This window comes from Rhyacophila brunnea, unplaced genomic scaffold (genome assembly GCF_057557595.1).
Source record: "Rhyacophila brunnea isolate RB1 unplaced genomic scaffold, BYU_Rbru_1.0 scaffold_11, whole genome shotgun sequence".
In the NCBI taxonomy this organism is placed as follows: Eukaryota; Metazoa; Arthropoda; class Insecta; order Trichoptera; family Rhyacophilidae; genus Rhyacophila; species Rhyacophila brunnea.
Genome location: NW_028232763.1, coordinates 32,714,887 through 32,728,896, shown reverse-complemented (window position 1 = coordinate 32,728,896; position 14,010 = coordinate 32,714,887). Strand labels below are relative to the sequence as shown.

The 14,010-nt window shown below is 35.1% G+C and overlaps 2 protein-coding genes across 2 annotated transcripts in view; one reads left to right on the top strand and one right to left on the bottom strand.

Moving 5' to 3' along the window:
* The window catches only part of LOC147078614 (lipase member H-B), a 78,213-nt gene that overhangs the window by 14,876 nt on the left and 49,327 nt on the right, over positions 1–14,010 (top strand). Inside the window, exon 5 of the mRNA XM_085960442.1 lies at positions 4,714–4,865. Within this exon, the coding sequence (XP_085816568.1) occupies positions 4,714–4,865 (152 nt within the window). The remainder of the gene's footprint in view (positions 1–4,713; positions 4,866–14,010) is intronic.
* Positions 5,764–14,010, bottom strand: part of LOC147078615 (aldehyde dehydrogenase family 1 member B1, mitochondrial) — a 34,060-nt gene continuing 25,813 nt past the window's right edge. Inside the window, exons 8-11 of the mRNA XM_085960253.1 lie at positions 9,695–9,859; positions 8,379–8,536; positions 7,275–7,349; positions 5,764–6,009 (exon numbers count right to left, since the gene is read on the bottom strand). Of these exons, the coding sequence (XP_085816379.1) occupies positions 5,940–6,009; positions 7,275–7,349; positions 8,379–8,536; positions 9,695–9,859 (468 nt within the window). The 3' untranslated portion in view covers positions 5,764–5,939. The remainder of the gene's footprint in view (positions 6,010–7,274; positions 7,350–8,378; positions 8,537–9,694; positions 9,860–14,010) is intronic.

The following is a 14,010-nucleotide window of genomic DNA, read 5'->3' as shown; positions in this document are numbered from 1 at the left end:
GCATCAAATCAATCAATCTTTAAAAATATGCACCCTCACAGAACACATTAATAAGATCAAAATGTAAAAGCCTGTTTCCTTGGACGAAGTTTTGAAGCTGGGCTATCTTTATTATTTTATGACACAACCCAAACAACACAAAGCGTGCCGACCATTCTCAAATATTGAATGCGCGTTTTGTGTATTGACAAAACCACAGAACAGATTAATAAGATATAAATCTAAGCGCCATCGCCATTAACCATGGTTTTGAATCAGGGTACTTGATGACGGTCAGACCATAAAACCCAAGTTAACACTACCTTTACTGCAATGTCATCGTAGTATACCCAGCCCATAAAACTACAAAATATTTTAGTAAATATGCACTTCGTCGGCTATTCATAGAAACGTCAATATTACTTCTAATTAAAAATATTATTATTTTAAAAATCGATAGCATTATCCAGTACATAAGAAATATAATATATAGTTGATAAATCAGATTTCATTTACCTGTCATAAATAATTATAAATGCACATTGCACACAGAGTGTTGCACATTATTTTAGATCTAAAAGTATAAGCGACAAAGAGCGACATACTCAATCGTGAGAAAGAGATATCAAATTACAACTTGTTGGCTGTAAGAATGTATATAAATATTTGTATGATTATATTTTGATGTATTTTACCACGTTTTTCTTAGCTCGTATTCTTGTTTGTCCGGTGGTTGTTTATCCAGTACAAATCTTGCAATCAATTTTTAACTAACTTCCCGACTAGCTAGACATTTTAAACTTTTAGAATATACCAGAACACGATGCCAATCAGCGCTCGAAATGGAAAAATTTACGAACCGGAGCGCTCGACAGTTTTCAGAAGATTTTTACATAGTAAAGTTATCAAAGTTGATGTGTTCTTTTTCATAAAAATAAGTGTGTTAGATTTTCTATTATATGGCCTATCCAGCTCAGACGGTCAAATTATTTATTCCACGAGACGGAGCGATAATTTTACCGATTTCACGAACAGGAACGGCGCTCCGGTGCGTTCCGGTCCATTTCGAGCCCTGATGCCAATGCATTCTTTTAATACTTTTAGCCATCTTCAAGTTGAATTCAATTCATTTTCACTTAATTCTGTTTTGTATGAAAAGTTATTTCGGAAGAAATCCGTCATCCAATCCACCATTATTGGTTGCTAAGTGGGTAGTCCTAGCAACTAAATTATTAATATATACGTGCGTTGCTATGGAAATCAAAACGACATTTCAGTATTCTATATTTTGTTTGTTTTTTTGTTGCAAAATAGCAAAAAAATGATTTGTTGACAATTGCCTTATTTGTCTTTAATTATTAATACATAGAATTGTCAAGTTTATATGATTCAACAGAAAATTTAAAAACGTGGTAAGTACATAAAAAGTTATTTTTATCTTGTAATTATTTTTATAATTTCATGGATTAAACAAATAGTAAATAATGGTGATGAAACCTTAGTAGACTTTTTTTATGTTGCCTCAATATGCATTTTCATTTTATCTACTGTAATATTGTTAATCTCGTAGAAGTAATCCAAGGTGAGATCACCGGAACAGACGGAATTTATTTTATTACCATCGTAAAGGTGGTACCAAGAAACAAAGCGTGTCGACTGTGTTAAAATATTGAATGTGCGTTACATTTACGTGTCAAACTTTATTATTATCATACAGGCGTTACCATTGAAAATAACAATCTTTATCACGTGTAAGTATATCCCTTATTTTTCCATATTTGAGATCTGTAGACTGTTATTGTTATACTACATGCAGTACAAGGGTAAACCAGTGGCCATTAATTTTGCATCCCCTCACCCTTCTACTTTCTTTTGACATATCCGCCCCTTAACTGGAGCATATGACACCACGCGGCGCCTCCAAGAATCCCCGTCGCTCGCCAGTCTTCTTGCTTCGTTCCAGGTCAAACCAGCATCCCGTAGCTCCGCCGTATACACTCTGTAGATTGTATTTAGCGGCCTTCCAGGACGCCGGAATCCGGTCGGCTTGAAGAACAGGCAAGCCAGGTTGAAGTTCTCTTCTGGCATTCGCAGCACGTAGCCGAGCTAGGTCCAACGTCGCCTCTTCACTTTCAGCGTGATGAGACGCTGCTTGGTGCGTTCTCTTATCTCCTCGTTGCTCCTAAAGTCATACCACCGCACACCCAGTATTCGTCGCAAACATCTGTTTTCGAAGCTCAGTATACGGTTGCTCTGAGCCTTCGTAAGGTGCCATGATTCGCTACCGTAAAGCAGCACTGTCAGAATGCAAGCGTCAAATAGGCGGTATTTGGTTTTGACCGAGTACAATCGTGAGTCCCAGACATTCCGCATTGAAGCATCCGAGTTGAATGTTGCTCCAGCCATTCCCATTCAGATAGCGAGCTATTTCTGCAAAATGCAATCTTCCGTGATGTGTGCCCCCAGGTACTTGAAGCTGTCGACGCTCTTGATGTTTTGTCCGTCGCTAATCAGAGGGAAATCTGGATCAGGACACGTGCTATTACACAAGATGTTGGTTTTCTTCGCGTTGATTTTCAAACCAACGCAAGAGGAGTTGTTATGCAACCTGTCGATTGTCTCTTGAATGCCCTCGATTTACAGTTTGCAATAATAATTATTATTGAAAGAAAAACCAATTAGTTCGGTCATTTACCATGTTTTTTTTTAATATAATATGTAAATGAACATGAATACTGGGACCATCACCAAAATAAGACGTCTATGCTGTGCTACATGAATCTTGATCTTGACCAGTGCTCGGATTCTAGTGGGTCAATTGGCAGTATTGGCACTTGTTCGTATAACCTGCATTCCACACAAGAAAACATATACAATAACAGGGATGCACAGCATTTTTATTAACGGATCAAATTAATTAATTTTATAATAATTCAAGGACTGACTGCACAGTGCACAGTATACAAGTGTTCGGACATTGATATACTATCTCCCGAGTCTAGCCATATTACTATTTGTATTATGTAAATAAATTAAAACCACAATATAATAATAATATATTATATATAATTTAATAATAACCAGAACCGCGTTAGTCTGTTTCTAAGTAATAAATATACTGCTATTTTGTATCAGTTGATAATATCTCATTGAACCGGACGAAACCGGTACTGATTATTATTAAGCTCGTAGTGAATGTCGAGTTGGGTTTAAAGATCAAGGTCATGGGCGCCGGCAGCGTGGTGCACGGTGGTGCAAGAGCATCACCTTTGGTTAATTTTTTTTGACAATTATTGTATAATATATAAATATAACAATATTATTTATTGAAGCAAGTTCTACAAACAAAAATCATTTTAAGAGTTGAAAAAACAAATTTAATTACAACATTTTGCAAACGGTGACTTGCGCAGTGAAAGAACATGGCTTTTGGGTATAAATCCCGTGACGGAAGCTCACAAGGGAAATCGTGTGAAAAGCGCTCAGGTTGTTTTGGACTGTTTTTCCAACCAAGCGGAGGCTTTTTTGGACTCCATCAAACCCCGAAGTCAAAAAGGCAATCAATGACGCCCTCCCCTCTTCACCTCGATCCCGAAAATTTCATCAGACAATCTCAAGCTGGAAAATCATGGCAACCGTGTTTTGGGATCGAAAAGGCGTTATTCTAGTCAATTTGTTGCCTCAAGGGACAACCATCAACGCCGATCGTTATTGCCAAACGTTAAAAAATCTACTCAAAATAAGCGACGAGGAAGGCTGACCAAGGGCGTGTGTTTGCTGCACAACAACGCTTGGCCCCACACAGCCAACGTGCTTTTGTACACATTCAAATGGGATGTCCTCCGTCATCCTGTTCATAGCCCCCGACCTGGCGCCGAGTGATTTTCATCTTTTTCTTCATCTGAAGCAACAGTTTGCCGGAAATCGCTTCGAGAACGACGAGGACGTGACGAACTCAATAAACCAACTGGATTTATTTAAAAATCGCTAAAATTACACTGAATACCCTTACCAATGGGTTTCGCGGAAACCATTTGGGGAACATTAATATAGAAAATCACACCGCTCTTAACCTTAGCGATAGGTTGGGGGGCCGTTGAAGTTAATCCCTCCAAACCAAAACCCGCCATGCACCACACTCGGTCTTAATCGGACGTATCACGTGGCCCTACATTGGCGATATGAAGCATCTAGTTCGATTTCGAGACTTACCAACTTTTGGCAGTACATAGAACTTACAAACGTACAAAGAAATTAGAGAAATATGTATGTTTTCGTGATAAACTACCTTCCATTTTTAAGATTTCCCATACACATCGATTATATTTGACAGAATGACTCTTAAAATCCTAAATTGTATGGTGATAAAGAGAGTTAAGACGTTTATTTTGATAGGGCCATGTTTTTATCCGATTTACTAAAAAATGAATATATATTCCTGAATTTTAGAGATGTGGAACAGATGTATTCACTATCAGTGCGACTTCAAGTAATACATAATTAGTATACTATGCACAGGTGAGTCGCAATAAATAGCACAATGGCCGCGGGTTATGCATCGCCGCTTCAAAGCGTAGGTTTACCTTATACCTATTCGTAAAATTTTGCAGGTACAGCACTGGATTTTACATCTGGGATTTTTAACCTAAAAACACGGAAACGCAAAAAAAACAACATAACTATATGAAAACGATTGTCGCTGAATAATAATTGCGGTGACAAATTGGATTCCAGGTTAGTGGCGCAGTGCACGGCGCAACTGTACGCTCGGCTGACGTTCGAAGGGGGCCTGGCGCGGATGACCACCTGTGTGGGCCACTCCCTGGGGGCCCACATCTGCGGCATGATCTCCAATCACCTCACTGAGCCGCAGTACAAGATTGTCGGTAAGTCTTTGAAACATTATCATTTAAAGATATTTGGAATTTATCAACGGTAACAATACTAATTGACTACCCTTGTACACGTATTGGATATACAGTAGCAGGAGCAGGCAAGTACTTGAGTCGGTGTTCCAGTGGTTTCAAACCATTTTACTGATGCGGCACACTTGACTGCCCTGCATAGAGGCTCGAAATGGACTGGAGCACCGTTTCGGTTCGTGAAATCGGTTAAATTATCGTTCCGTCCCCTGTAAAACAATAATAAGGCCGTCTACCTACGTAATACATAAAAATATAATAAACTACCATCGATAGACGCCGATAGCTGCCTTGTGTATGGAATAGACCCACTGATATGTAAAATTTCACTGGGAAGACGTTCTGGCAAACTTCAGTTCCTTAGCTTGCACGACAACCACGAGACCAGTGCTCTGTAAAGCGTGAATGACATTGAGTTACTTTATGAGCTGCTTGTTGGCGAATTTACAATCTGCCTGTAAAGTCGCCCAGTGTCATCATCGAACAAGCTAACAAGCAGATTGTAAACAATCTACCGATAAAAGTTGAAAGCCGGTCAACTTTACACGCCACACGCCGGCGTGTGGGCCTACTGCATTTACGCAGAGAGCTTAGTAGCGATCTCCCGAAAAAAAACGAACTACGTTCTGTCAAAATAGTCGCTAGCTTGTTGGCTTCTCAGCGAATGGAAAGTTTTGTGTGTCATCATCACAATCGCAGTAGCTGAATCGCCCGCTTTTAAATTCGCTAACAAACAGCTTGTAAAGTAGCTCAATGTAATTGACGCATGAATCAATCATAGATTCTTGCCAATCCCGCAAACACATGAGTAGGTAGTTATATTATAAATAATATTAGGATTGCTATGAAAAAAAAACACATCTGTGTATAAAAAAATATATTTCGATCATTTGATACAACATGCGTTTGTGAATGATACAATAATTCCTGATATAAACACGATAGAGGGGATTAATGTAATTAATAAAACATGCGATCTTTGTGCAGTGAATGGTAAGTGTGCAAATATTTAACAACGTGTTTTGTAACAATAATGTTTTAGTGTTTCTCTGTCACTTTGATGGTGACCGTCTTTACTTCCAGATATTCCTTGATGGAATCTTCACCCCTGTAATCAATAACATTCAACTAATTAGTAAATAAAATCAAGAATGTATACAGCATTAATTATTATATCATGTACCATGTCGCCTATGTTGCTTAGCATTTTTTTTGAAAACCTCAGAAACATTCATGTTAGAAACACAACTGGAAAAAATCTCGACCGACTGGGACTCTAACCCACATCATTTACTCTCTGAGTAAGTGCTCCATCGAGCTATCAATCACTGCATGGAATTATTTTTAACAACTACGCTTATCAGAGATAGATACTTCAAATTCGGCCAATTTAAAGGCGATCGGTGTTATAATACATACTATGAATTTCATCACTAAATCATTCCAGCCGACGTCCAACGGTAACCAAAATTTATTAGAGACTTTCTTTTTATTAAACTCACATCAGATTCTTTATCATTGAAAATAGTGTGTGAATAATAAAAATTCCAAATTTTCTTATTTCGGCAACTAATGACAATTTAGTGTTCAGAACCACTGGTATATTATTTTGACTTTAGAATTTTATAAAGAAATTTATTATAATATTTTAATCATACATAATATTACTCGTATTAATAAGAAATTAAAAAAAAATAATGTTCTCAATCATGAAAAAAATCGCCATTAATAATACAATTGAAGGGGTTATCGCAAGACAATGATAATATGCCACATAATTATGAATCTGTTGATTTTGAATATAACCAATACCAGGGCATACACTCACTTACTTAAGACACTTTAAAAAAAATACACAGATGTCTCAATAATTATGATCAATGTGTAGTTCTTATAAATTCAAATTTTGCTATAAAAATGGTTATAACAATAATATTATGATATGCCATGCCAGTCAAAATTGATATCGGTCAGTCATCCACGCCTTCTGCTGCAAACTGAATAATTAGATGTGAGATATATCGAACATTTTAAGGAGGATAGTAATTTTTCCTGTTACTAGTGAACGAACAAGAACATTAAATTGCTCATATCAACAAACTATGTATTTGTGGCATATCATTGTCTTGCAATAACCCCTTCAATTTTTGTAATTAGTAACGCATTTCTTGTCCCTGGCGCTAAATACCCAGTTCGGTTCCTGGCCACGAATTTTTTACTGACAACAGTCCTGCGTATTGCGAAATACACAATGTGGCGAGGCCAAGGCATAGAGGAGGCTGGCCGACGGTCAATTCATCCGCGTTAGTTACTATCCTCAGCCATAAGGTCTCGACGGTGAAGAAGATGAACATTATAATATGGTATACTTACAATTCTCTCCCTGCTCCAGATTGCTTGAAACCACCGAATGGTGCTTGCGGTACCACGTAATCGAAACAGTTTACCCTGCAAAAATAATGAAAATTCTTTTAATATACCAAAAAAGTTGAATAAAATCTTTTTATAGAAGAAGGATAATTTTTCAGAATACTTTATCTTCATAGGCAGATGAAGCTTTTATCTATGAAAGTAATGATGAAAAGGGTTTACTGCATTTCATTTCATGTTGCATATTTCAATATAGATATATAATATTATAATTTCACATTTAATATAGTATAAGATTTTTTTACCAGGGCTTACAACGCTTAAACAATAGGCCATAGTTATTTAGATGGCCAATCACGTAAAATCGAAAATAACTATTATATACCTATTATCTTTGTGCGAAAGGAAAAGGGGATAAGCTATTTTTCAGGAGAGCCAAATGTAGATTGAGTTTTGGACAACTTTCTATGGACACGCCTTTATTTTGTGAGGTATTTGTTCGACTCATTCCGTTTCTTATGCAACAGATAAGGCTGTCTTTCTTCAGAATGTAGATATTATTTTTCACAAACTGAATGTAAAAGAAACCTATCAAAGTGTAAAAAAAACTATTTATAACTAACTATAACTAAGTATTATATTATTATTAAATTGGTAACACTCAATGCCGCTTTATTATGAATTCATGCACTATGGTTAATTAATAATTTGTTATATTCAACATATTGCTTTGAGTATTCAACTATTTCTTTAAAGACTTATCTGAGTTATCTGCTTTACTTTCGCATAGGTACTAACTACTTCATAATACACTAATTTAAGTCAGTCATCATGGATCATATTTAATAATACTCCATCTGCTGAGATAGCTCGTTATAAAGAATTTTATATTATTTTATCCAGCTGTAGACAGCTAAATATTATTATGAGGTGTCTGAGGTTATCAGTAAACTGTATTTAATTACATGACTCGTAATGCTGCCACTAGATGTCTCTATATAATATAATATTTTCTTTTATAATCTACTTCGATCTGCCATTGCATTTATTTTATAAATGTTTGTATCTAAGTACATATATCTTTCATATTCTATTACTTATAATTACCAAACGGATCCAGCTTGAACATGCTTGGCGAATGTCAGAGCGGTATCTAAGTTCTTGGTAACGATACCGGCTGCCAGACCGTACTCCGTAGCGTTTGCTCGGTCGATCACCTCGTCGATAGTGCTGAAGCGAAGGATTGACTGCACTGGTCCGAAGATCTGAGGAAATACATAATAATTGATCAATTATTATATTATAGAAATACATATTGCTAATGAATCTGATAAATACTTTTATAGTATGTAGAAGGAATGACGTAATGAAATTATTTTATTGCTAACACTACCATCTGTTGGTGGAATATTAAACTATAGTCACCTTTATTATTATTATTGATTTTATTTTTGTTTTGCCTTGAGTAAATAAAATTATGCTGGTAATTATCATTTTAAACTGATTGGCTATAAACAATGTTCTGCTTGGACTGTAGGTAGATACTCCATACATAATCAATTACTATTTTCATTTTCAAAATTCTACAATTAATATTAATTACCTAATCGATGTATAATTAATAATAAACTTACATTCACACGTTGATTGGTAGATTACCGACTACTATTTTTTTTTAATAAATAATTATGTGCGATGAAAAAGGGAGATAAGTCTAAAGATTAACAATAATGAGTTGAATAATATTATGCCAATTGAACCAGAATAATCAAATAAGAAAAAAATACGTGTCGAATCAAACCATCTGAATAAATTCTAAGTGTGTATAAATAGTAAATTTCACAGAGGAACACAGAAGTTCATGTCATTATTGTCTCAAACTGAATTTTCTTTCAGCCTCCTGAAAAGAAATTATCTCCATTTTCCTTTCCCACATAGATTTATTTTTGACATGTTATTAATATTAATTAGTAAGTATGTATTACGTATTAATTATAATATTTACGAGACTCATTAAACTATATAGGTATGAGTGATACTTTTGAGATATTCTATTTTTTTCCAAATAAATTGTTAACTGCTTTGTTGTGCAGATAATTATAATTAATTTTCATTTATTATCTATGATTGTGAAAGGGTATCTCATATTAATTATTAGAGGACCACCATGTAACTTAAGTAAATTAATAATAATAGTTGACTATCATAATATAGATAAAGTGATAAATTACCATTGTCGCTTCTAGGAGGAGTACTTATTATCGGCTTCAGGAGGTTATCTAAAAATTCTATGATTGTTTCTTGCGGTCATGCCCTGAGGCATCAACCCACACTATGAAAAAACAAAATCTGACTTTTACCAAACCGTACCGCTAAGAGCCGTGTAGTGTATTAATGTAGTAGAAGTTTATTCAGTTAGGTACCTCTTCCCTGGCGATCGTCATGTTATCCTGGACATTGGCGAACACCGTTGGCTGTACGAAATAACCTTCAGTTCCTACTCGCTGCCCTCCGGTCATCAGTTTTGCACCTTCTTTCTTTCCTGATTCGATGTAGTTCAAAACTTGGTTCATCATTCTTTCGTCAATCTGAAATAATATTGGATAATAATAATAACTCAGCCATCATAAAAATAAGTAGTGTTAAATTAGTGGCTACCAGCAAGGCCGTTTAAAGACATTCGTAGCAGTGATGTGCGGTCCGTCCATACATAATATAGACTGGTAGCACCCTAAGAAATATTCGATAAATTACTAAGAATGTAATAATTGCATTACATTGCTCAATTGTAAATAATTGTAAATACTCCAACTGAGGAGGAGCGGACATTGTTTAAGAAGAAGAAGAAGACGATTATTATTTTAAAGATTGAATATTATGTACTGCCCACGGTGGCCGCGCGGCTTAAGCGTCGGCTATAACGTCGTGGGCCCCAGGTTCGAATCTGGAATTCGAGTCTGGCAAGTAAATATATTGTTTTCAATTTGTGTATGAGTCAGAGTATGGACCTAATAGGTTGAGTAAGTGGCTGACATCCAATTCTCGTAAAAACAAAATCTGTCAATACAAAACCTTCACTCTGTGGAGGCCTATACGATCTTATTAGGATCGAACATGGCCGAAAGAAAAAAAAGAATGTAGTCTACAAGACAAGTTTAGTATACAGCATGTAGAAGCTTCGTCTGTAGTTTACCACGTTTTTATTAGCTCGTATTCTTGTTTGTCCGGTACAGATTTTTTCTTGTGCAGTACAAATTTTATCTTGTTTGTCCAAGATTTTTAACTAACTTCCCAACTAGCTAGACATTTGAAACTTTTAGAATATACCTATCAGAACACGACGACAATGCATTCTTTTAATACTTTTTGCCATCTTTACGCAGAATTAAATTCATTTTCAGTTAATTCTGTTTTGTATGTTTCGGGAAAAAATCGTTAAGGGGGATGTCATCAAAAGTTTCGTTTTTATAGAGCCATCTATTCCCCGAATTACAAAGCATATAGGTCAAAATTATATCAGAATCTAATTCCAATTACAATCCAATTTGAATGAATCTTCGAGGCATCTTATCTAGATGTCACTGTAATTATATATTAATAAAAAATCTAAAAACAGGTGATATAATTACAGTTATTATTTAAACAATGGTATATATATTTTTTGCATTTTATTTCAATCGGACTTTTTTATATTTTGTCAGATTATTATAAAAATATACGTGGACCATCGACCTGGTAGTACCTTATAATAATTACTTATGTGAGTTTAATTGGAATGGATTGGATTGTATTAGAATTTGGATTTTATAGTAATATTAAAAAAATATATACATATAATAATATTGTGTAATGATATTTATATGTGATAACAATCTGTGAATTATTGACATTCTCATAGTAATGAAGATAATTAATTAGGTATGGAATCATTAGACCATACACACGATCTCCATAAAAATGGCGTCATAGACTATTTTACAACACATTTTTAGAAAATAATGATTAGGTTACCTAAGTAAAAATATAAATATTATCAATACATTATTAGAACAATCCGAAGATGACAGCCGGTTTGGTGATTTGAAAATAATTAAATATACCCAAAACATTGACAATAATAATTTATTCTCATCATAAGAAAATATACCTAACATCTGAATAGAATAGACCGGACTCAAAACAGTACGTCGAATGTGTTAATAATTTATTTTTTCTGGCATTCACAAAACGTAGGTAATAATAATAAATGTAGGCAGGCACACTGCAGGGTTTATTTGGAAAGCATCTGTCAGTCGTGCAGGTACCTACCTAGTAATATATCAATGCTAGCTGCCATCAATGCTGGCTGAATTGGCTGGACAGGGAACACAGAAATATTTTTTTTTCTTTTCTGTGGTCTCGGACCATCGCAAAAAAGCAACGTTGCGCCAGTTTTGATTTGTGACTAGGTATAAATATGCCAGTCGAGATTATTTTTGGTAGGTAAATACTTCTGATTACTTATACAAATATTGGAAACTGGTTAAGTGAAACCAAATAAGGACTGATCTAATTATTTAAATCTGAATAGGTATATCCCAAATTAATTTTATAATTAATTTTGACATTATTTAGTTTGCAGATATTTTATAAGTAATGTTTTTTTTTTATGTAGCTACTTACAAACATTGTATCAATTTTATTTTCGATGAATATATATTAAGTAGGTATGTTAATTACTTAACACATTGACTGCTGATTAGATAATTGCTTTTTAATTACCACTTTTAAATAGTATGCTAATTATGTCGATTGGCCACCTAATCGTTACGCACTAGGTACGTCTTTAGTGTCCAAGTCGATATGCCCTGGATCGAGGGGCCCTGGCATCCCCCAAACATGAAAATTATCAGAATGATTTTAAACATTGAAATTGAAAGCCAATAAACTATACCTTTGGGCTTAGACAAATAAAAACACGGCAAAAAAATGATTTGTAATAATTCTCCAGCACCCTTTTTAGAAAAATTTCTTAGATTTTAATTTCTAACACAAAAATTTTGAAAAAAACGAAAAAAACAAACAAAATTTTAGAAACCCAATCCCTAATGAACTGTCAAAAAATTCTCGGTGTCCAACTTCATTCAGGAGTGGTGTTGGTCATGGCTGGGGAGGGCTGACAGGGCTCTAGTCTGGGGGCCCGGGTTGTGGGGGGCCCGGCGTGTCGGGTTGACCAGATAAGTGAGATAAACACACATCATAAAGTAGCTTTAATAGTAGAAAAAGTCGCCTGCGGCGCTATTACACTTCATGGCCATGAACATTTTCAATTACTTATATAATTGTGCAATATATTTTTTGATTATTACGTGTCGATACTCGACAGCTCCATTATTAAAGTAGATGTATTAAAAATCGTCAATAATTCAATGCACAAGTACCCTTAATTTGAACTAAAACACAATTTGAAAAACGTTAATGTAGTGTTTCACACTGCCTTTAATCTTAGAGGTAGGTAGGGGGCCCGCCAAATATCCTAGCCTGAGGGCCCGTTTCAGGATGTGGGGACCATGGTCTAGGTACACCGAGTGCAATAGACAAAAGACCGATAAACGATAAATTAGGCTGTGAAGAAGAAAAAGAGCCTATGGGACTAATTTACATTCTCCTCCTTTGCCCCCCCCCCCCCAATATTAAATCCTGGGTGCGCCACTGCTTATTGGGGTAATAATTAGATTCATTTGCGAAAATTCGCGTTCACATTCACTTGAAGTAATGGTAATAGAATTCAATGCATATAATATATCAAACGCGATAGTTTTTCAGGATATGTATGTCTTTTCATATAAGATGATTCAGGAAAATTAACTTGTACCTACCTACTACGTAAGCGCGAACATTATTTCGTCTAATTGCTTTTTTATAACTGAGAATGTCTCAGGAGCAGTTACCCAAACTGAGGTTGCCATGCACTCAAGTGTGCTTTAACCGAATTTATATGCCTAGTCAAGAGTGGCCATGAAAGAAAGGAACACATAAGCAAAATTAAAAAATTTGGTAGCTCATACAAAGCTGATAATTATGAATTATCTAAGGAAGTAAAAACATCTTCACGTTGACAGTATGACGCCGCAAATTTTCTAAATGCAACAAATTGGCTTTTGTATCGGGCGTTTTACTTTTTTTCTTTATTTCCTATTTTTTTATTTAAGTAGGTACTTCAAAAATTATCGTTGTTAGTGTTATTATTATATAAAATCGCTGAAATTAATAAATAGATACCTACCTTAACAATATAAGTTTTAATGAAAAATTGTATGTGTTTGTTTGTGGGGGGGGGGGGTGTAAATTTACCACACCGGCTGACGGGTGACACCAACCCTATTTACGCCACTGCTCAAATGCGTGAATTGATGATCCGCACACACACAATAGAAAAATTAGAGGGAACGTTGCTAGCAGTGTATTGAAATTGACTGATGAATGTTTGCTTTATTTTATCAATATACAAGTAAACAAATGAGAAGACGGCTTAATATAAATGCTAACATAAATTTCTCAAATTGTTTCAGACCATTCGTAATAAAATATATTACCATGTGCATGCATACTAACCGCACGTATCTACATACGAGGTAGGTACCTATTATTCATGCGAACTAGAATCTAATACAGATGACAGTTATTTCGGTATCGCACGTTGTTGCCGCTAGAGGCAGCACGTCCTTGACGACTGTATTTAATTTGAAATTAGTAAATA